Source organism: Melanotaenia boesemani, chromosome 11, assembly GCF_017639745.1.
Source record: "Melanotaenia boesemani isolate fMelBoe1 chromosome 11, fMelBoe1.pri, whole genome shotgun sequence".
In the NCBI taxonomy this organism is placed as follows: domain Eukaryota; kingdom Metazoa; phylum Chordata; class Actinopteri; order Atheriniformes; family Melanotaeniidae; genus Melanotaenia; species Melanotaenia boesemani.
This window is the reverse complement of record NC_055692.1, coordinates 6,376,338-6,401,081: the sequence shown is the minus strand read 5'-3', so window position 1 is coordinate 6,401,081 and position 24,744 is coordinate 6,376,338. Positions and strand designations below refer to the sequence as shown.

At 39.1% G+C, this 24,744-nt stretch overlaps 2 protein-coding genes across 2 annotated transcripts; one reads left to right on the top strand and one right to left on the bottom strand.

Moving 5' to 3' along the window:
* Window positions 1-1,619: 1,619 nt before the first annotated feature.
* ctsla (cathepsin La) lies at window positions 1,620-5,955 on the top strand. Its single transcript, XM_041999099.1, has 8 exons — window positions 1,620-1,747; window positions 2,652-2,789; window positions 2,871-2,993; window positions 3,282-3,434; window positions 4,294-4,518; window positions 4,612-4,780; window positions 4,961-5,078; window positions 5,523-5,955. Exons 2-8 carry the CDS (start codon window positions 2,667-2,669, stop codon window positions 5,620-5,622), a joined length of 1,011 nt encoding a protein of 336 aa, XP_041855033.1. The 5' UTR covers window positions 1,620-1,747; window positions 2,652-2,666; the 3' UTR covers window positions 5,623-5,955.
* A 2,887-nt stretch (window positions 5,956-8,842) lies between these two features.
* Window positions 8,843-23,598, bottom strand: fbp2 (fructose-1,6-bisphosphatase 2). Its single transcript, XM_042000435.1, has 7 exons — window positions 23,312-23,598; window positions 22,372-22,534; window positions 20,887-20,979; window positions 19,490-19,630; window positions 18,687-18,824; window positions 12,991-13,110; window positions 8,843-9,527 (listed from the first exon to the last, which is right to left on the bottom strand). Exons 1-7 carry the CDS (start codon window positions 23,482-23,484, stop codon window positions 9,342-9,344), a joined length of 1,014 nt encoding a protein of 337 aa, XP_041856369.1. The 5' UTR covers window positions 23,485-23,598; the 3' UTR covers window positions 8,843-9,341.
* Window positions 23,599-24,744: the final 1,146 nt, after the last annotated feature.

The window sequence follows — 24,744 nt, the reverse complement described above, 5'->3', positions numbered from 1 at the left end:
ACAGACACAAACATTTTGGGCTTTTGAGGTAAAAGAAATGTCAAAACACTGGGGTCAAGGTCTGTACTTAAGTGAACTACATTGCTTGTACTTTGTTGCAGAAGTAGCAGGACAATTTGGACTATTTGCTAAGTAAACATAAAGCTTCAATGAATAAACTGATAATGTCAAATATTTCACTTTAAAGTGTTGTATCATTCTAAATGATCATTTCACTGGGGTTAGTCATGCTTTAATATGCCAGCAGCATTCTAAAGCTTTGGCTGTGCAACTTGATGGGTAATTTAACCTTTAATTTAACCAACTAAAGCAGATAAATACATTAAAAATGCCTGCAGGGAAGTTGTCTAACAAAGTCCTTTAGAATTTTGTGTACAGAGTACATGAGTACACATCATACTATCACAACTAAGAGACAAAACAACAAAAACAAGTGGATCAATAATGACTGCCTAAACAGCTGAAACTGGCTTCTCAACCTCATTAGTCACATGAGCGTCAGCATTGATTAACTCTGACTTTGATTTGTCAGCAATTCTTGGAAGCTCTGCGGTGATGTATATTCACAGCTGCAATGGACACATGAACCATTTCAGATTTTATTATAAGGCCTTTCTATATGCTAGATGCAGATCTGACTATTAAAAGTCTAACACGTGAAAGAGAAAATATATATTTTTTAAAAAGGGACAGAGTGTTTTTTATTTACTACTTTTTGATCTAAGACAGTTGGATGTTATGAGGTTTCACTCTCTGTGTTATCTTCTTCTCTACAGAGTAAACAGTATCTCAAATAGGTGTATTGAACAGTAAACCTGAAGAAGAATAGTTTATCTTACCTGAAGGTACACAGCATAATCAAACTAAGAGATTGCAAAGGCCTTTGTCAGATATGGATTGTACCATATTGACCAATAAATTTACATTTTTGTGTGTTTTCAGCAACATTTAGTTATTTAATTTAAAACTAAACAAAGTGCAGACCTGCTGAATTCAGCTGTTGTTGGGCATAAAGAAAAGCTGACCACCACAATTGTTTCCAAAGTTTATTTTATGTGCAAGAAACAGATGAGACAGTAAATATCAGTTTCAGCTAAAGCGGTATCAAGGTACAGATTCTCAGTGTGAATCTGTCACTGGTAGGTCAATGGTTGATTAGTAACTTGTACATTTAAGCTCCTGCAGCCTCAACACAGCCTGTGAAGTAAATCACATTGACCTGCAATATCATATATTGATTGGTGTTGAGTAACTTTTCAACACAGGTATTAGTATGAGATAATGAACACATGTACAGGAAAAACAAGAAGTCATGTGCCACAGAGACTACTCCATGACCTGTAATGAGCTGCAGTGTCTCAATTTAACAAACAATACCATGTAGATCATGAGCACAGAGCAGCCTTGTACATCATTACAAACATATGTTTTACATTTAAAAAGAAATAAAACAAACAGATATAAATACATGAAATTGTTCTTTTATCAGTTTTAGCTGCAACAGTTTTCCAAAAACAGCAACGGCATTGTCCCAGTTGCAACATCATTCCAAAAGGAGGGAATCACGTGCTTCCTTGATGACATCAGCCGTGGGGCGGGACTTTATTGGGAAAAACATGGAGCAGACCAATCACAGAGCTCGATGGGACGTTATCTAGCCGCTATTCAGGCCTTTATAAACTTTGTGTACCTCGGCTGTAGGGGCACAATTTTCGGCTTCTCAATCTTCAACAACACATTATTTACAGTAAGTTTAAACATTTATTTGTATTTTCTGTTGTTGAAATATTTATGCTTTGACTTCTATGTTTCGCTATACAAAGAAACGCCACAGTATTTTTGTTTTATTTCGGAAGTTTAGCTTGTAATAAACAGCATACCAGTGTCCATTTTACTAACGCTGCTTCAGTTGAGGTCTCAATTGATACTATTTTTCTTTATATTTTAATAATATGAAATGAATTATGATTATTATCCTTTAGTCTATGCCATCGTGTTTTATTCGGCTGCCTTTGTCGACGTCTTTAATGCTTCACATCCCAAGGAGCAGCCATTGCTACTTTCTCCCCATCGCTTTAAATTTAACTAAGAAAACTACAATGACATCGTGTAGCTGTGTGGATCAGGTGGGTATGCCCGCTGTTTTAGCGTTGCCGGTTAAAGTTGGTTTTCTTTTCGTTTTCCTGGTCGTAGTTTCGGCGTTGACCCGGCTTCTTGGCTCTGGGCCGAAGCAGCGGGTCCCGTGACTGTGAGCAGAACAAAAACAAGAACTGGTTCGTTGTTGGGATCTGGCCAAGTTTCATGGGGAAAACTAGCATGAAAACGGACCAGAAGAGAATTTTTATCAAAATGTTGTACCAACATGGGATTGACACGAGGATCCATCGTGTTTATAATGCATGTTCGGCCAAACTGTTGTCCTAATTCCGAGCAGAAGAGTCAGGATGTGACTGTGCCATCGGGAATGTGCTGCGGTTTTCTGTGCAAATCATTGTAGTGAACAAGGTTTATTACGCAATACATAACAAACATCATTATAAGGAAAGGTTACCGATTTTTTTTTTCCACGGAATTGTGTCCCTGTTCATGTCCAGTCTTAATTCTTCCAGCCTCTTTGACATTTAAGCCCTGTTGCTCATCTTGTTTTGCAGTAGGAAACCACAACAATGCTGCTTCTAGCTTTGCTAGCTGTCTGCCTGAGTGCAGTCCTGTCCGCCCCCAGTCTGGACCCACAGCTGGATGAACACTGGAACCTGTGGAAGAGCTGGCACACTAAAAACTACCATGAGGTGATGTTCTGTTTTTTATTCTGGTTTATTTCTGAAGTCTTTTCTTTTTCTGCAGAGAAATCTAACTTTTTATTTTTGTAGAAAGAGGAGGGCTGGAGGCGAATGGTGTGGGAGAAGAACCTGAAGAAGATTGAGCTGCACAACCTGGAGCACTCCATGGGCAAACACTCCTACCGGCTGGGCATGAACCACTTTGGGGACATGGTAAGATTCCAGTTCTAACACGTAAACCCATATCATGCTGGATAAAGCTTATAATTCCATGATACCATGGAAATGATAATGATAAGTGGAATAACTATAAGATAAAGAGAAGTTGAAAGAAATAAAAAAATGTTAACAATGAGCAGATAAAGATGGGGACAATAGGGGAAAACTAAAACTGATTTCTGAAAATGAGCCACAGATCTGCTGTAAAAAGTAACTTGTTGCCTTTTAGTCATAAACTTTACTGCTGTTGTGTTATTTACTCACTAAACTTTATTCCCACAGACTCACGAGGAGTTCAGGCAGATTATGAATGGCTACAAACACAAAGCAGAGAGAAAGGTTAAGGGATCTCTGTTCATGGAGCCCAACTTCCTGGTGGCCCCTAGTACTGTGGACTGGAGGGAAAAGGGCTACGTCACTCCCGTTAAAGACCAGGTAACGGCATCTTTTTCCTCTCGTAACCCCTGGAATCTCAGGCAGCTACACTCAAATCAATTTCCCCTATAATCTATCCAGTTATTGATCAGGAACAAATTTTTGTCTTTTTTTTTTTTAAAAGACATCTGTGACTAGATAAGATATTTCTGATAATAAAAGTAGTTCAGATGAAGTAAAACACAGTTTATCACTACAGCGTCTTAAGTTATCATTTAAATTACAGATAAAAAGGTACAACCTCAAGTCAGCTGTTAGATATTTTGTAATCATGATGTCATTTTGCAGTTTTAACTCTTTTCTCATCGGAGATGTTCTTATTTTTTAAAAACAAGAGGACTCTGTCCTCAGATGTAAATGTTTTGCTTAAACAGAGATAAGTCTGCCACTTGCAGGTTGGGTTTTTTTTTTTTTTTTTTTTATCTGTGAGCTACACCCTCCACCTCCTCCCCCGCCTTAAAGTGTACAGTTTGTTCTCTCCACCCCCTCTACATACGTTAACACTCTGTAAGCTGAAACCAGCTAACTGTAAATCAGGCCAGGGTGCAGTAAACATTTTTATATACATTAGATTAAACTGCTGACTGAAGTCTAATATGGCTGCATTTGTAGAAGGAAACTTTTTTCCAAGTGTTTTGGAAATTAAAGTATTGTGGGGGAAAGATTGTTTTAACCTAATAAAATCAAATAAAGCTGAACTCTAGATCCTATTTTGCTGCTGATCCCATCAAAATAAAAGCATTGCTGATCAAAATGATTTATTCTCTAATGAACATGCACCAGTTTTACAGAGTTATAGCAAACTCAGGGTTTTGTTTGTTACCTATCCTGATGCCGTCTTCCTCGCTGCCATCTTTAGGGTCAGTGCGGCTCCTGCTGGGCTTTCAGCACCACCGGGGCTCTGGAGGGCCAGGTGTTCAGGAATACCGGCAAACTGGTGTCACTGAGCGAGCAGAACCTTGTGGACTGCTCCAGAGCCGAAGGCAACGAGGGCTGCAACGGCGGTCTGATGGACCAGGCCTTCCAGTACGTCAAGGACAACCAGGGTCTGGACTCTGAGGATTTTTATCCCTACCAGGGAACAGTACGTATCTCACAAGTCCAAATAAATGTGTGAATGGTCTCATAATTCCAGGCGCAACAGGAGTTTAACACAGTTCTTCTTGTTGTGTTTAAGGATGACCAGCCGTGTCAGTACGACCCCAAGTACAGCGCTGCCAACGACACTGGATTTGTTGACATTCCCAGCGGCAAGGAGCGCGCTCTGATGAAAGCAGTGGCTTCCGTGGGACCCGTTTCCGTTGCTATTGATGCTGGTCATGAGTCCTTCCAGTTCTACCAGTCAGGTCAGTTATTGTTTAAAACATGAAGTTAAAACATTCACCAACAGGTTGAGGTGATGCGATCTGTCATAAATCAGGTGTTTAGTCAAAATTGCACAGCAGGATGATCTGCCATCCCCTCGTATTGTGTACATACAGAACCCGTATTTGCTGAAAGTCACATGATTCTTGTTGTGTTTTTAGGAATCTACTATGAGAAGGACTGCAGCAGCGAGGAGCTGGACCACGGTGTGCTGGCGGTGGGTTACGGCTTTGAGGGAGAAGACGTGGATGGCAAGAAATACTGGATTGTGAAGAACAGGTCAGTCAGATTGAACCACAGATGCAGTGTGACCTGCTTTTGTTCCTAGATAAGTTTTTATATTTAAATGGGTAAATTTCATTTAGTAAGCGTCATACTTGGCAACCTGTGAAAATCAGAAGTAGAACCCTAAACACCCGGCATTTTATAAACACTTTTGGACAAAAAAAATGTAATTCAGGAGATGGATATATTCTTTTTTTTTTTTTTTTTGTGTGTGTGTGTGTGTAATGTAATCATCCCAGATTATGCTAATGCCCATTAGGCAGGTAAGAAAAGGTGATTTTAAAAACAAGATTAAGTGCAGATGAAACTAAGTTAAAGTGTGGCATAAAGGAGCCAGTTTGCAGCCTCCATCTCTGGTTAAACATTTCATTAAGATTTATAAATCTAAAGATGCCTCAGTTTAACTAACTTCCTGACCTTTTTCTTTTCTTTCTGCAGCTGGAGTGAAAGCTGGGGTGACAAAGGCTACATCTACATGGCCAAAGACAGAAAGAACCACTGTGGAATTGCAACAGCAGCCAGTTATCCTCTGGTTTGAAAACAGCCTCACGTTGTAGCACCATAGTGTTTTTTCTTTTTTTTTAAGTCCAGTAGTCTGTCTGGTAAGGAAAGACGAGGCTTCAGTGAGAGATCCATTGACAGGAGATTCTGTAATGTTTCGTGAGGAGAGACACTCGTTTTTAGGGAAATTTTGGTTGATTTTGGTTTTTACGACACTTTACTTTGTCTTATGAAATTGTAGCAGAGTGTTTTATTCTTTGTAAATATGTGTATGCTACTCTGTAAGTGATTCATAAACACTTGCTTTGGTCATTGTAAATGATTTTTATTTTCTACTTTTACTGTGATCAATAAAAATGGTAAAACACTAGTTGTGTGTGTTCAGATTCGTTCACAAATGCACCCATGTGAAGCCAAAATAAAACTCATACACTTTAATAAGCATGCAGGTTTTATTCAACATTTATCAAATTTGACATGTAGACTCTTGTGATCTCTAGTATAGATCTGTACTCCCCAATGCCTGGTACAGGGATAACACAGGATTACTGATAACAATGATCCTGATTCAAAAGGCCTCTTAACTTTGAAATCTGAACTATAGGCCTGTGTTTAACAGATTTAATAAATGAATGAAACATATTCTGCAGTATTCATCCAGTTAAGGGTTGCAGGGAAACTGGAGGCTATCCCAGGAATAAACAGGCGAGAGGCAGGGTGGACAGGTCACCAGTTCATCGCAGGGCCAACAGAGAGAGACAAGCAGCTTAGTAAGTTCTTTTAGAAACAATATCCAATATTTTGCATGTAGAGCAACTTGTATGCTTATTTGAGCTGCAGCATATGGACGAATGTTAAATAAGTTTCCTTTAATCCTCTGGTTAAAATCAGCATTTATTTTTTCCATTAATGAAAGGCCATTATGATTCACACATATGCAACAAAAGAGATTCAAACCATGATACTACTGCCACTATTTGCAAAAATTAAAAAAGTTGTGCACATCTCAGTATCCAGATGAAGAACAAAATACTCACACTGAGCCATTTACTTGGCTCACATCACAGAGAAAGTGCGCTTACACGTTTTGACAGAGTCTTCATCAGAGCATCTTCAATTCCAACAAGGTCAGAGATGGTGAGTCAACATAATGTTTAGCAACAGCGTAATCCATATTACCTGTGCAGATCAGCAGTCTGCACAGGTAATATGATAATTAGATTAAGCTAAAATTCCCCCCAATTTTCACACAATCTGACTGAACTGATGCAGTTTAACAGTGTGAGCTTATTTTTTCTGTCTCTGCTAGAAAAATTGCACACCCAAAATAGAATATATCTCCACAATCATCTGGTCTATTTGAATACTTATGGAGTATGTAAAGACTTCTACTGCATGAGATAATATATTGTTTTTAAAACTGAACATAATTTAGCTTAGTTCCAAAAACCTGGAGGCTAATTTTTATTCCTAAATATCTATTGTTTCCTGACTGTAGCATGGTATTGGCTATGTTCTGGAAATGATAATGGGAAGGCAAGCTTCTTTGCATAGCACATTTCATGTACAAGAACTTCAAAAAACTTTATTAAAAGCATTACAGTGGTGTGCAGAACTGTGGTCCTAGACCAATTAATAGAGAAAAAATAGCTGAGAATGAATGCATGAGTGCAGTGTGCAGCACAGAACGGATTCTCTACTGGAAATCACTGCACGGGCTCAGGAACACTTCCAGAAATTACTATCTGTGAACACAGTTCAACATAAAGTCCACAAATGTAAGTTAAAGCTCTACCATGCATAAAAGAAGCTATATGAAAACACCCCCGTCTTCTCTGGACCAAAGGTCATTTAAAATGGTCTGAGAAAAAGTGGAAAAATGTTCTGTGGTCAGATGGTTGGAAATGTGACATTCTCTTTAGAAAGCATGGACGGCAGACTAAAGAGGAGAGGGAGCATCCAGCTTGTTATCAGTGGACAGGTGAAAAGCTGCATCTCTGATGGTATGATGTTGCATTAGTGCCTGTGGTCTAGGCAGCTTCCACACATGTTAAGCTCCATCAATGCTGAAAAGTACATGGAGGTTTTAGAGCTCCCATCCAGACGTCTCTTTCCTCATAAAATAGTTCAAATTAGTTAAGTTAAACTAAATAATATATTTTTAAAATATCTTAAAAAAAGATGTGTGCATGTTTATTCTCTCCCCTAGACAGGCTTTGGTGTTGCCAAGAAGTTACATAATTAGTTAAATAAACCCCACCTGTGTGCAGCTTAACTGTCACATGACCTCCGCACATATACACCTGTTCTGATGGGTCTGCAACATCCTCAAGCAAACCACACTATGAAGACCAAAGCGAAAACATACTTATCAGGAATGGGTTATACAAAAATATCCAAAACTTTTAAAATCCCATGAAGCACAATTAAATCCATCATCACAAAATTATATAAATATATAGGTGAGCAAATATAATAATCTCTATCTATAAATAAAAGAAAGAAATATGGCACCACCTCATGTAATGTTTGTCACATTACATTGATTTAATAAATGTTTTTATCCAAAGTGACTCAAGTAGTACAGAGCAGTTATGGCTCTAAGCGAGTAACTCATCTAACTCATAGTTTCTGCTGCCAATGATCAAAAAGACAAGAGAGGAAATAAATCATATAGATATCCAAACTCACACTCAATAAACATGCTAATGTATTCATGAGTTTTGCGATTCATCTGCTCAAATATCCATAATTTATGTTGTAAATTTACACCAGACTTTCAAAGGACTTCATGGAACAAGAAGGTGTGTTGATGTGTGTGCGCATGTGTGGCCAGACAACACTGCAACAGGCCGAAGTTGTGCCAGAAAAACTCCCTAAACATATAGAAGATGGTCCTCTGGTCAAATGAGACTAAAACTGATTTGAAACCCAACACCACCCTTCCTACAAACCCCCAAACACCCATTTTAATTTCAGCTTGTACCACAACAAAACAGGAAAATTAACAAAGGGAATAGATGTTTTAGTTACTGGAGCAGCAGATGTTAAAATGTGTTGCAGTGCAACAGCAGCAGCTGGATTAAAGATGGCCGATGAAAAGGAGCAAGACGTCAGATCAATCAAATCTAAATTTCAGTTTTAGGCGGAATGAAATTTTACATTTTAAATCCAGTTTCCTCCATTTAGAAAAACAACAAAAAACTTAACTGAATCTAGTGAACATTGTTTGAAAAACACAATGATCCATCACCTGTGTAAATATCTTTATTTACATGTTTATTCTGTTTATATTTCATCCTCTGTACTGTTACAATCTGAATTTGAGGAAGAACTCCTGCAACGAGTTACAGTCCATTCATGACATATTACATGCTTACACACACGTTACATTAAACACAACTGCAGTAAACAGCACACAGTTCCTCATGTTAGTTGAAAATGCATATTACTTCAACCATGTTTTAAAGGAAAAAACAGCTAAAAATACTTATCCAATGAATTACATGTTGGGCAAACAGATAAAGTCAACAAATATAATTTGCAGAATTTACTTAATTGCATCTTAATTTATCATAAAATGTGAAGTGGGATTTAATCTCAACCAGCTTGTCTAACAAAATAAAAAAATATATATAAGGGATTTTTTACTCTTAATATTTATTAGTTCTTACATAGAGAGGAAAAGTAATTATTCTCATGTTGGTGTAAAATCTCACATCCTTCATTAAACGTTTGCATGAGGCAGTTTCAGCTTCACGGGAACTTCTTGACGAACGTCAGGTACTCGTTGACGTCGTCGGGAGAACCCACCACGAAGGGCACCCGCTGGTGGAGCGCTTCTGGCTGGACGTCCAGTATCCTCTGAGTGCCAGTGGTGGCGAGGCCGCCCGCCTGCTCGATGAGGAAGGCGATGGGGTTGCACTCGTACAGCAGCCTCAGCTGAGGAGACGTTTAAAGAAGAAAACATGTCAGTTAAAGGATTCATCCACTTCTTTTCTCCACAGCAGCTGTTTTGATGCAGATTATTCTACAAACACAGACTTTATTAGGTCCGTCTGCCTAGTACCTTCATAACTCTATTAATTTATTGGTGGCATAGATTCAACAAGGTGTTAGAAACATTCCTCAGAGGTTTTGCTCCATATTGACATGACAGCATCACACAGTTGCTGCAGGTTTGTCGGCTGCATCCATGATGAGACTTTTCTGTTCTGCCACATCCCAAAGCTGCTCTACTGGACTGAGATCTGGTGACTGTGGAGGACGTTGGAATCCAGTGAACTCGTTGTCATGTTCAAGAAAGCAGGTGGAGATGATCTGAGCTTTGTGACATGGTGCATTATCCTGCTGGAAGTAGCATCAGAAGATGCTCCACTGTGGTCATAAAGGGATGGACATGGTCAGCAACAGTACTCAGGTTAGTAGAGGCAAGTAATCATGCTCAGCTGGTACTATGTGGTCCAAAAACATGCCAAGAAAAAAATCCCCCATGCCATTGTTTCTATAATGTAAACGCTTTGCATTGTTTCTGCATGAAAAGACCTTTATAAATAAAATTGATTTGATTACACCACCAGCAGCAACTGTCGATACAAGGCAGGATGGATCAATGTTTTTTATGATGTTTCCACCAAATTCTGACCCTACCATCTGAATGTGGAGCTGAAATGGAGACTCATCAGACCAGCAACGTTTTTCCATCTTCTATTGTCCAGTGTTGGTGAGTGTGTGTGAATTGTAGCCTCAGTTTCCTGTTTTTAGCTGGCAGGAGGCACCTGGTGTGGTCTTCTGCTGCTGTAGCCCATCTGCTTCAAGGTTGGACGTGTTGTGTGTTCAGAGATGCTGTTCTGCATACTTTGGATAAAACCCATTGTTATCTGACTTCCTGTTGCCTTTCTATCATCTCCAACCAGTCTGCCCATTCTCCTCTGACCTCTGATATCAACAGGACATTTTGGTCCAGACAACAGGATGATGAGAGACCTTCATCATCCCAACAACGGTCTGTTGGAGTGGCTGCGCTCTGGCCGGACCCTAAGGCTCATCAAGGTGAACACAGAGAGACTCAGGAGGAGCTTCTTCCCTCAGGCTGACAGAACTGTGAACTCTACCCTGTAGTGACACTGGACAGTCCTACCTTCTCCTGTAAAACACTGTCATTTACTCATCTCACTTCAACAAGGTTTGTATTTTGCACTATATATATATAAATATACATATACTAGACTTTATATATAGTCTGTATCGCATGCACATCACTGCACAATAATTGCACTGTGGCTTATTATATTTATACTTGTTGACTTTTTAGTTTATGACTTTGTTTTTTTTTACTACAGGTAAATAGGTGTGCATAGCCATGGATGCTTGTACGCCTGCACTGTCATTTTGCACCTGACAAATAAACAACTTGAAACTTGAAACTGCTGCTCACTGGATATTTTTTCTTCTTCAGACCATTCTCTGTAAACTCTAGAGATGGTTGTGTGTGAAAATCCCAGTAGAGCAGCAGTTTCTGAAATACTCAGAGCAACAACCATGCCACGTTCAAAGTCACTTAAATCTCTTTCTTCCTCATTCTGATGCTCAGTTTGAACTTCAGCAAGTCATCTTCACCATGTCTACATAACTAGATGCACTGAGTTGCTGGCGTGTAATTGGCTTACTAGATATTAGTGTGAACAACCAATTGAACAGCTGCACCTGGTAAATGGCTGGTGCTTATGAATCTGTTATTTATCTGCACATCCTTTATAGTTTCTCTTTTTTCTCGTGTATATTTTTTTATTTTGTTAAATAGTTTTGCAGTACAGAGTTAACTGCATGCTGTGCAGAATGTAACATTATTTATTTATCTGTATGAACAGCATTTTGGAGCCATCTGATGAGTTTTGACTGTGCTGTGTACTAAAAATATTTTGTCAATGTGCACCTACATGAGAATTTGCATGGTTTCATTTCCTTTTAAGCAACAGCAGAAAAATGCTAAATTTTGCTCAAATGTAAAAGTATTTTCCCCACCTTTGTATTATATTTTTAACTATTGGTTCCATATTTTAAACAGACAGATCCTGACGATTCACAGCTGCTGAACTTGCAGGTGTTTGAAATGTGCTGCTGGTTCGTCATCAAGTCCCAAACAAAGATCTGGGTCATCATGAGAAACTGCTCTCAGATCACAGTGAGAAGCTGTGAAGCTGCCATGAAGGAAACAGGTGAGAGGTTGTGGGTTATCTTAATAACCAGTCTGGGCTGTTGCTGAGCTTTATTTATCACAGAGCGAGGAAAAACTCCTCTAGCCACAGGTTACACAACTGTGAGCTGTCATACGGCTCAGGGAGGCCTAAAAAGAGACATTCGTACTGATTTACAGTTTCCATGCCATCATTTTTAACCAGATTTAAGTTCAATAGTGTTTTTGCTGAATGGTCCAAACTTCCTGGGTAGTTTAAAGCAGTAGTGAAGAGGTGATGTTTTGATTTTTTTTTTTCCACTGGTTGGAAATGTTAATTTCTTTATTTACGTTTTCATTTTGTTTGCATGGTGGAACCTGTCAACCCACCTCTGTTATTTCATATAAAATTTAACCCAAAAAGATCACCCAGGAAGGAAAAATGTTTGGCCTGAAAATACATTTTTCTTTTGCCCAAATCTGCTCCTGACTTACAGCGTTGACTAAATGTGAGTGTAGCTGCCAGAGCTCAGTCACATGACCACCACACGTGGCCCACAAGGAGATTGCCATAAGGAAGGCTTCCCGTATAAGGACCACTTCTGGCCCACAAAATACTGGCCAACAACTGACATCTGGTCCACTTCTGGCCCATTCTTGTCAGTGCCATAATTGAGCCATAAGTGGCAAAAGTCACCAGGATTCAGCCCAAACATGTCTGCTGTCTGTGCAGATGCATCATTAAATCTGCATGAATAATCCTTTTCAGTCCAAGAGCAAAACCAGCAACAAGTTTCTGTTGCTGGTTTTGAGACGTCTGTGGATGAGCATCATTTAATCATTTAAAACTAAAACACAAGGACTTGAGTTTTCAGATATTTCTTATTTTATATTTCAGTTCGCTTTAGAAACATAACAGTCTGAGTATTAGAAGTGGTCTTGATGAGTTTAGGTTTAGGGAGAAAGTCCAAGTTAGTGCAAACTTTGGGCTTCAATCTTGGCTTCAGGGTGGAGAACCAACGTTTTTTTTTTATCTTTTTCTGAGGTGTCTGCATAAAAGACTTTTATGTGTTTGAATCACAGTGAGATGTGATTCCCTCTGTCCATTTTTATTCATAACTTTTAAGTCTTCTTTTTGTTTTAGATTTTATTCTGTTTGTGGTCCTTTGGCTTGTGAAGCCAACACAAAAGCTTCCAAGTAACCTCCAAGTGAAGAAGGTCAGTGCTTACCTTTCCTTTGGGGCTCTTCTCGTTGGCGGGATACATGAAGATCCCTCCGTAGGCGATGGTGCGGTGAATATCTGAGACCATAGAGCCAACATATCGGGCTCCATATGGAGAGCTGCCATCCTGCAAGAGGGACGGTCATGTAAATATCAGCAATACAGTCCACAACCACATTTTTAGGTCACAGAAGCTAATTTATAGCATTCCAGATGGAAAAAAGCAAGAGAAAAGTGTTTGCATTTTTTCTTTTCTCTTGGACAATAATAATAAGAATCAATTTTTTTAAACACACTGTTAAGATAACTGTTGATAATACAGTAGTGATAGTAAAAATCTTCCAAATTTGAAGTAGTTATGGGACTACAAACATTTACTTTTAATATTACATACCCAAACCAAGTCGTAGAGACTTTTTTGTAAAATACAATTCATTATGGTTACTGTAGAGCAGGGCCCCTAAGGGGTTAAAAATATATGTATGTATTAGATTCCAGGACATGCTGTCTCATGTTTTTCATCATTCTTATAAACCTCATTCCCACCCTGGTTAATGATTGGTTACAGAAGCTGCATCTGTGGCATCTTTGGTGAAAACGTGTTCACATCTGAACATGCTTTCATGTTGTTTCCGCCATATTCTGAGAATAACATCCAAATGTAGAATGTGACTCAGCAATTTTTTTCTTACTAGCGTGTGTCATGGTTGCTGCTTGGCTGAGCCTCCAGCTCCTCATCAAGCTTATCTGCTCCACCTGCCCTGATTACTCACGCTCCTCGCCGGCTCCTCGCCGGCTCCTCGCCGGCTCCACACGCTGCCTCCACGCCCTACTTAAACACTCTCCAGTCTCTGCTTCCCTGTCAGACGGTCAGCAATACGGACCTTGTTGAGATCCAGTGTTTTTCTTGTGTTTCAGACCCCATTATCAACCCTGTCACGTCCTTGGATTTCTCTTGCCTGACCCACGCCGGATTTAGTCTTGTCCAGTGCCTATCTGGATATTGACACCTGCTTGGAACCACCACAGAGTTTTGCCTGCCCCCCCTTGAGTAGCCTGACATCAGCCTTTTTGTGTCTGAACATTGCCTGCCCTTGACTACGCCTTTTGGATCCATAAATTAATGTCTGGATTCTTTTCAGGATTCTTCACCACGCAGCCTCTCAGGATTTCCCCATCACTCCTTAGTGGACTACATCTGGTTTCTCTCCACCATTCTCCCGGTTTCAATGAACCATACTCTGTTCAAACCCTTACCATCTGTGTGTGGCTGAATTTCCAGGTCATCAGGAATAATACATTACAGCGTGGCACTGACTATGGTCTTTCTATCATCTCCAACCAGTCTGCCCATTCTCCTCTGACCTCTGATATCAACAAGGCATTTTGGTCCAGACAACTGCTGCTTTGAATACTTACGCATGAAAATCCCAGCAGATCAGTAGGTTTCATTGCCACATGGGTGTTAGTGCCCATGTGATTGGCTGATTAGCTATATGTGTTAAAACAACTGAACAGGCATACCTTAAAAAGTGACCAGTGAGTGTATGTTTTGATTGTAATACAGGTAATAAATGAATAATCAGGCCAGTTTGTTGGTATGAAAGTTGCAGCTGCAGCAGACCTGCTTCATTCAGAGATTATGACCTGTTGTGATGCTGTGGCCTGCTGCTGCTGAAAAACAGTCGACAAAACAACCCGAGGGGTCGGAGTCCACCTGCAGCAGCTGGAGCTTACAGAACATGACGCTTCAGGATAAAAAAATAAAGAAAAACCAGTTGTGTGGCCTCACAACAAAAGATCACGTGGTGTGGAGAAGAATCTGCTGGAGTTGCCCAGAAATGATGTGAGCTTCATGTTCAGAACTGCAACGTGATGGAGTCATGTGCTTGCTGAGTCACATCCCAGTAATCACAAGGGTGCATAATTTCCTAGAGCAGAACCTCCCATAAAGACAGCTCAGACATACACACTCGGAAATAAAAAAAAAAAAAAAAAAAAAAAAAATCCCATACTGGAAACGGTGTGAAACTTCCTAAAATATAAGAAAAGAAAATGAAGGTAGAAGCAAGAGAGCGTGGAAAGTTCAGGATGAGAATCTGCCCAACCTGAGACGTTAAAACTTATTAATGAAAGCAGAAGACATTGGTGGCTTTGCAACCAGAGCTTTAGCTGTTAATCCATCATTGTTGATGATTTTCCACTGACAAGCCTTTTTATTTTAAAAGTATTCTTCTGCAGCTTTGTGTAATCTTCAGAGGCTCACTAAGAGGAGGAACAAACAACATAAATGAAATCTCTTTGAAGTTCCCTGCAGGGTTTTTAAGGAGTGTTTGCATTGCAGTTTGATCCTGTGACCCTGCAAAGCTTTTAGAGTTTCATTATGTAGTACGTATGGCAGTGAGACTGCGGTTACTGATACATACCGCTGTGTCATTACAGTGAGTGTTCAAGGAAGAGATATTAGTCAGCTGTTGCACAATGTCCTTTTTTTCTTGTTACATCCATGCAACAGCTTCTACCAAAGCTGTCTGCACACAATTAAATTTTCCATAAGAAGGATTTCTGATCATTAGGAAAGCTCTTTGTTTATGGACAACAGTTTTGTACACAGAAAGCTATAAAAGTTTATTTTAGACATGCCTTGGTGTCGTTGCTTCAGAAAGTTGAGGGGGATTATTTTTTTCCTCTGTCAGTTCTCATGATCATTGCTCAAAAATGAAGCTGTCTGCAGCTGCTGCTCTTCAAACAGGAAACATTAAATAATAAACTAAAACGAAGAGATAAATAAGAATAATTGTAATAATTATCTGCTTCACACCAAGTAGAGATGTGGCGTTAATGAACGAACTGATTCTTTTGAAAGGCTCTTTTAAATGAATGACGAAAACAGTTGCAAGCCATTTTTTTAAATATACAAACTGTCCACACTGCCTTTGTTGTGGAGTACTTTCTGACTCTGGATGCCATGGTGGGGTTTGTTTTGTCACAGCACCTTCACATGACCCGTGGTGCCATCATGAGAGTCTGATGTCTAACAAGTTCTATTCACATGAATGCATTTATGGGCTGAAAGTGTTCAGAAACAAAGTTCTATCCAAAATGTTTACTACAAAATTGAATGATGTTGCTCAGGTTTATTCTGTTTTATTAATATTTTTCCTGTATTTTTTTAAAACTCTTGCATAGTAGATTTGATGTTGGTACATGTTATTTAGTATTCTTTTATATTTTAAGTTTTTGCTTTGCTAAAAATGTTCCTGTGTGGATCATTTTAGAGTAAAGTTGTTTTCCATGGAAGTTAATTCTAGCCTGCTTAAACATTTTTGGTGAGGTAAAATAAAAAAAATAGTGATTTCACGGTCAGAGCATGGGGACATGGAACCACCTTATGGATTGGTTACAAAGAAAACAAGCCAAATGAAATTATAACCAATGTTTCAAAATAATTCCCACCAACACAGTATATATTGGTGGGGTGTGAAAGTTTGAATTATTCTGATCCAAATCTTACCTTATAATTGCTGCTAGTGATTATATCCTTGATAAAAATGTTGTGATTGAATTCTAATTCTAATCAATATCTGATTCCCTTTGAAGAGTCATAAATCCCATCTCTAACATAAAGCTTTACAATTAGGTAAACACAACCTCAGATAAATAGCTCCTGACACATCACGCTCGCTTCAGTTCACTGAGGCTAACAGAAGGTCTCCAAAGGTCTGGGCCATGTTAACACCTTCCATTTATTTTTTATAACCCTTGTTTTTATTGTTTTACTGTTTTATTCTGGTGTGAAGCACTTTGTTCACGTTTTAAAAGTTCTATATAAATAAAGTGGAGTTGGAGTATTTCAGTTATTCTGTTGCAGATCTTCTCTTTGTTTAATTGTCTTGTTGCATGACTCAGTTTCAGCCAAGCTTTAGCTGTCAGACAGATGTGTTCACTGGAGTACTTTGGTACACAATGACTGCAAGCTGTGCCGCTTCTGTGGCTGCAGAACAAGTTCAGCTCATCAGCCCTCCACCACCGTACTCGAGAGTTATCTGTGTTGATATGATGTGTTTGTTGTTTTTTTTTCCAAACATGTTGCTGTGTATTATGATCAAACATCACTTTGGTCTTGTCAAGACATGAAGTCTTGTAGCCGTGCAGCCATGTTCTTTTTAGTGAGAAGAGGTTTTACCCTGAACCCTTGCAAACAAACCATAATTATTCAGTCTTTTTCTACCTGCCTTGAACTTTAACATTTAACATGTTAATTAAGACCTGTAGAGTCTGAGACGTAGCTCTTTGGATTTCTTTTGCTGTTTGTCTGTAGTAATCTTTCTCTTTGTAGAATGATGGACTTTTTGTCCATCATTGTTTGGAAATGGCTCTATAACCCTTTCCAGATTAATCAGCAGTAACAGTTGCTTCTCTAAGGTAATTTATGATGTATGTCTTCTACGGCGTTGCATTAACACACCTGAATTTTGCTGATGATAATCTCATGATAAGCAGTTAAGTACTTGATCGTCAGCTCATGGCTGCTACTTATCTTAATTTTTATGAAAGCAGCAAGCATGTTCTCTGCATTGTAGCTTAGTTTTTGTTAAATAAATGACAACACGGAGTGATATTTCATGTGTCTTTACTAACGTAAGGTTGCATTTACCTCATTTCAAAACTTCACTCCACATAATTTATTAGAATTAATTTTCTAATTATTATGGATACATAAAACCTCAGAATTAAAAGAGAGTGTACAATCTTTTTCATATTCATGGAAGTTTAAACTGCAGTTTTTAGTTTATCTTTGTGAAAAAAATCAAAAGTAAAGAAACCAGCTGGACAGGTTTTACAGGCTGGTTATGTCCTCATGGTGGTGATGAAGATGATGAACACTGAAGCACTTCCACAAAAGTTCCTGCCCTTCAGCGAATCCATCACTGATAATGAGAAATGCTTTGTGACTAAACAAAGCTCAGCATCATTATGACTGTACAGGAGAAGTGCTGAGTGTGCACATGTGGACATCAGAGTTTCTGAAAACCTGCAGTTTCCTGAGGAAAAGGACGTTTCCTGCACTGTCACCATCCTGCAGCTCAGCTGACCGAGAAGCCGCTCCTTCATCCTGTCTGACTAAGGCTTCACACTCCATTGGTCGACAATCACATGCTGCGTTCAGGTCTGCAGTCTTTGCCCACCACGCATGTGACACCTGGCTGCATGAAGCATGCCCCACTTTTGGTTTAAATCTTAGAACTTGCACCTGATGTATGCTTTTACATTAATATAGAGAAATGAGATAGTTGTTGCACGTCGACGCTGTTTCAATTCCCTGAGAAAGCTGAAAAACTAAATGATGTCACCAGAAAAAGAACTGGACCGGTTCATAAAACAAGCCTCTTCCCTTAGAGTTTCATTTAGATTTCATTTAAGCATTTAGAGAGCTCAGCTTTGTTTGTGTTCCCAGCCAAACTTCTTTCTGTAAGCTGATTCTAGCAGATCAAAAGCTTCGTCAGGACTCACATGATGAGTGTAGGAGCATGCTGGTGTTTCAAGTCCAGCATCAGGACGAAGTTTAGATGTGGGCAAGCTAAACAAAGCTAATGCTCTGTGTGTCAGCGAGTCTTGTTCAGTTAACAGCATCAGATTTAAAAACCCCAATCAGGCCTCCGGCTCACATGACTATGTCCATGTTTGCTGATTTATTCTCACCTCAGGGAACTTCTTGTGTTTGAGGTATTCGTTGATGGATGGGTGAAAATATTTGGCATAGCCCTCATTCACACTGTAGATCTTTCCCTTCTGTTTGATCTTTACGTTTCTCTCGGTCAGGATGAACTCACAGATGGCCTGAACAACAAAACACTCATGAGGAACAATCCTCCAAAAAAGCACAACACATGACTACATTTATCTAGTTCTGCTTTGGTTTTAACTTTAAAGCACATACACGTCTGTAAACCAGCAAGCAGAAAGGCTAAAAAAAAATTAATGTAACGTTTCTGTGTGAAATGTGTTACTGCAATAATCACATGCTTAAAAATAGCACAGGAGCTGGTTTTTCTTGCTCCTCTGGATTTAAAACAAGATTATTTAAATACATTATTAGTTCATTAATAGTACTTGTCCAATTGCAAATTCTTGGTGAAGGAAGACGAAATTTAAGTGAGAAAGGTCATAAATTACTTTGTAGAAACAAGTAGTAAAAAATGTAAAAGAAAAAAAAGAGTTGTGACTTTAAATTTAAAGGAGGTGGCAGATGTTTTTCTGCAAAAATCCAGCTGAATTTCTGTTTGTAGCCCTCCAAGTTCCTGTTTGAACTGATAATGGAGGGAATGATTGACAGGATATGACCTATTTTCTCAAATAAAGTCAGTTATTGAGCAGTTAAACCATAAAGTATCAAAACTGAAGGAGGGACAAAGTAGACGACAATGATCTTGGCTGTAATATTACAGACAGGAGGAGACTTCGGTGGGAAAACTGGAAATGCTCAACTGGTATGAAGTACTCACAGGGTCCAGCATGAAGAAGTTGAGACCAGCACCGGTGCTGAGAGCCACCAGGGTGGCGCTGCCATACAAGGCATAACCGGCGCAAACAATGTTATTGCCCTGCTGCAGGGCGTCCTTATCTGTGGGCTCCCCCTCTGATAGCTGGATAATATTACAGCAACAACAAAAAAGATAAGTTAAGATGTTCCTGGAAGCTGGTAATATGATTAAAATCCAAGAAATGTAAAAAGTATACAAACATTTAACAGGAAAATGGTTTAATGGACAAAAACTGATGTTATTTACAGCTTTAACTAAGTTCTCAAACATAAAAATGCATCAAATGGAAAAAAATCATTTGGTCTGATTAAAAGGAAACTGATCTCACAGGAGTGATGATATAGCAGCATGTATGTATTCAAAATAAAACAAAATGTTTTTATCAAATGACCACAGACATGTACAGGATGTGCTGTGATGTTTTTTTGTTTTCAATGACCAGCTCATGTCTGGCTGCAGGTTGATACCTGGATTAACTAGACAGCAGCGCCCTCTTGTGGCAGCAGGCTGTCACTGCAGCTCAACGTAAAATCTGAAAATTGTCTTTGCACTCCTTTTTAAGGCTTGCCTCCGTTTTGCACTCAGAGCCACGCATTATTAAGAGAAAGAATTAAACATATTTCATAATTTTTCCTGGAACAAACACTTAGTATTTAAAATAAGCTGTTAAATGGATCACATGTTACGGCTGTGGAGTAAAAAACAAAAGTTTGACAATTTTCAAGTGCTGTTCGTTTACTGTGTCAACTTTAAAAATAAGAACAAAGGCAAATGTTTTATCAAATAACCAAAAATATGTTTACACAATATTTTGCTTTCTAACTCTTTAAAGTGATTTGCACTGAACCAATGAAGGATTATCTTACCAGTCCACTTATCCTTGCTCCTATCTAAGCATCCTCTCAGTAATAAAATAATTATAGACTGTTAAGCAGGTTGAAAGATTATAAATTCAAAGTTACACTGAATTTATCCACAAGTGAATCGATTTGGATCAGTTAATTTAATAGTTTAACCAAATTATTTTAATCAACCTGGTTAAACTGAATCAAATTCGACCTTACTACAGTAAACTAGTTCTGTTAGTCTTAATGGATAATGTTAACCTAACCCAAGTTTATTATTCTGACAACAGAATTGCTTAATGCTGAAATAAAAGTTATTTAACTAATTATTTAATTGTTTTAAGCTTTTTTTTTACCTGCAATACTTGGAAATATACTGATAAAATATTACAGGAGGCAGAATTTGTAACTTTTAATTCTGCAGAAGCAAAATATCACCTTCTTCTTTGTCAACAATATACTTCTTTTTCTTTTTTTCTTTTTTTTTTACCTGGTTGCAGGGGTAAAACTCACCCGTTTGTAGATTGCGAAAATGGTGCCGATAGAAGCCAAGCAGTCGATGTTGCTGGAGCCGTCCAGAGGGTCAAAACAGATTACGTACTTGCCCTGAGGGTGATTGAAGACACAACGAAAGGTTACTAAACACAAAAAAATTAAATGTACAAAAACATGCTGTTCAAAGTAGATTTTGTGTTCACAATAGCTGTCTTAGCCTTACATGGTCAGCTATTTAACACTTGATTAAATGTTATTATAAGTCAGGGTTTACACACAATAGTATCGATGTAGAAGGAAATTAAGTTAAAAAAAGGAAGCAGTGTCACGGGGAAAGGTTCAGCAGTTTTTATGTTTGTTAGTTTCCATCTCTAATAAAACCAAAGTGTTTCAGAGGAATTATTTCAACGATTATGTTATTAGATGTGCAAAATCCAAACTGACTAAACTTTCATCTACACTCATTAGGTCCACCTTCCTAATACCGGGTTGGACCCTTTTTCCTGTTGGAAATGTTTCTCAGAAATTTTGCTCCATATTGAAATGATAGCATCACACAGTTGCTGCAGATTTGTTGGGTGGAGATGATCTGAGCTTTGTGACATGGTGCATTATCCGGCTGGAAGTAGCATCAGAAGATGCTCCACTGTGGTCATAAAGGGATGGACATGGTCAGCAACAATACTCAGGTAGGCTGTGGTAGTTAAATGATTCTCAGTTAGTACTAAAAGGCCCAAAGTGTACCAATAAAACACCACACCATTACACCACCAGCAGTAGCCTCAGTTTCCCGTTCTTAGCTGACAGGAGGCACCGGTGTGGTCTTCTGCTGCTGTAGCCCATCTGCTTTAAGGTTGGACGTGTTGTGTGACTTGGGTTGAAATCAGTTGTTTCTTCTTGTTGTCTTTCTATCATCTCCAACCAGTTTGCCTGTTCTCCTCTGAGCTCTGACATCAGCAAGACATTCTGGTCCAGACAACTGCTGCTGGATATTTTCTCTTCTTCAGACCATTCTCTGTAAACCCTAGAGATGGTTGTGTGTGAAAATCCCAGTAGATCAGCAGTTTCTGAAAAACTCAGACCAACCTCCATGCCATGTTTAAAGTCACTTAAGTTTCCTTTCTTCCACATTTTGATCCTCAGTTTGAACTTCAGCAAGTCGTCTTCACCATGTCTACATGACTAAATGTGTTGAGCTGCTGCCATGTGATTAAATGTACCTAATAAAGTGGCCGTTGAGTGTAAGAGCAAATTTATTCCATCCAGAATCAAAATATTAATTGCTGATAAGTCATTTTTTGCATTGGAGAGTTTGATGGAGATAAAACTGTTTGAGGAATAGAGCTTGTAATGATTGTACTTGATGATTCGGCAGCTTTTTAGACCATGAAGTACAATAAGTGTGTTTTTTTAAGAGAATTAACAAGATTAAAGCTCAAACTTTGGGTCTTTCTTTCTCTAGAGGGGATGGTCTCATTTGGATTACTGAATCGGCACTTTTACCCTTTTATCTTTGGGAGTGACGATGAGCTCCTTGTTCTCCTCAGACACCATGCAGCAGGTGCTGTAGGACGCCTGCAGCATGTTGATGACCAGGTCATTCGACAGCACGTCCAGCTTCTTCACGTCATCTCCCGTCACGTTGACCGAGCCCGCCATGCCCTGCCTGTGTGAACCAACCAGAAGCCAGACACGTGATTCAGAGACAGGATGTCAAAGACTGTTCAAGTGTGACAGTTATCATCGACAGGAGGGAACAATGCTGAATTGTACTTGGTTACATAATTTAATTGAACTTCAGTGAATAATGCTGCTTTTATTATGAGCTGGCATCATTTCAGCTATTCTCCTTTGTTTAAAGCTTCAGTTGTAGTTTATTCGTTAAAATCTGCTGCTTTTCAAGCATTTGAGTCACTTTCATGAGCTGCATCTACACCCCCTGGAAAAAATTGAGCTTCTGCCCTCCAAAACTGGCAACCCTCCAAAGTCAAGTCCCTGAACAAAGACCTGGTTCGTGTTAGACTTTTCAACAATTCAAAATGTTGCTCAATCTTTCCTCTTTATTTGCTGCTGGAAAGGCCACAGAAAGAGCTGCACAATCTCTTATTACTTCAAGATTAGATTGTTGAAATGAGCTAAAATCATAACATGTCTGACCACTTCTTGCATTATTTCACAGCACCTCTTGCACTACAACAGCTTTTAAACATTATAACCAAGAGGACAAACGTGTTTCTAGCCTTTAGTCACTCCCCTCGTGGCTCCTAAATCTGCTGTGGGAGTGAAGCAAAATGTCAAACATCCACCTCAAGCAGCAAACTACCCACTCTGTGACTGCTGTTCTGCAGCTTGGGCCCTGACCTCTCCACCCAGGCATGCATGCAGCACGGGTCACCTCACATGTTTAAAATCATTTCTGCAACTTAAACAGCTCAGTACTTACAGGTGGGCCAGGCCTGCCTTGCGCACAGCAGAGGAAATGGCTTTGATGGCGGTCAGCATGGCTGTGATGAGCTGGGTCAGCTCACCCGTGGCCCCTTTGGCCTGCCTTCCCGTCTCGATGATGAACCGGGTCAGGGTCCATACGTCTGTATCAAACGCAGACTGGTCTGACATGCTGGTTTCTGGTCCTGGCCTTCAGGCTGCGTGGTGGTGAGCTGGTGGAAGATGGGCTGCAAGTGAGGACCCTCATTACCAGCCACGTCCTTTTCATTCCCAGAGCCACGAGGTTGGGCCAGGGGATCTATTTGTGAGTTCAGCCAACTGGAAGAGTGACTGTGTGTGTGTGTGTGTGTGTGTGTGTGTGTGTGTGTGTGTGTGTGTGTGTGTGTGTGTGTGTGTGTGTGTGTGTGTGTGTGTGTGTGTGTATTTGGAGATGGTGGTGTCAAGTGTCAGTCGTGGCGATGAGCAGTTTAATGCTGCACAAGACCTATCAGCTTTCTTATTCACTCAATCAGAAGTTTGCAACATGTTTGACAACAGAAATCAGATTTGTTTGCCAACATAGCCACAAGTTTGCATGAAAAAGATGTAAAAATAATACTAATTTAAAAGTTAAAATTACCCATGAAATGAATATAAATAAATGCAGACCATGTTTACTGTAGTTTATTTGAAGTTCTTCACATTTAAATGAAGTTACGTGGATCAGTTTTGATGCAGCATCATCTGTTGTGTTTTTCTGAGCTATAGTACAGACTGATTAATATCAAAGAGAATTTCAATCTTCAGAGTAGAAGGAGACCTAGTTGCCAAGTTTTAGCACAACAGCGGCTCGAGTGAACCCTAAATGTCACCAGTGCTCCGAGCTTTGACTGACCTTTTATTTAAAGGTTGACTCCGCTGCATAAAGTTTCTCCTAACATTCATAAGCAGTATGTCTGCCAACTTATTCATTTCCCTTTGAAAAGGAAACTAAATCTTTTAAAGAATATGCTAATACTGCTGGTTTGGTCTGGTCTTGCAGTTCAGTTGTAAAAGTCTTGAGCCAACTCTCATTTCTTCATATTTTGCTTCCAAGTAGTCAGACTTCTTTTTAATCTTTTAAAGCGGTCCAGAGCAAAATTTCTTAAAGCTTTTTAAAGGTCTTTTAAAGTTTTTCTTTGGGTATTTGCTGCTTGTTGTTGAACCAATTTTCAAGTCATTGGTCCTGATTATCTTCAGCAGAATGTCTTTTTTGAGTTGGAAGCCACTTAACTCTGACTTGAATCATTAAAGTATTAAAAAGGTAAGGCAAGTTTATTTGTACAAGACAATTCAAGGTGCTTTACAATGAGGAAGAAGCATTAAAAAGTACATTAAAAACTAACTTTAAGAAGAAATACAGACAGAAAAAGCTCCAATAAAATAAGATGAAATGCAAGAAGTAAGTGCAAG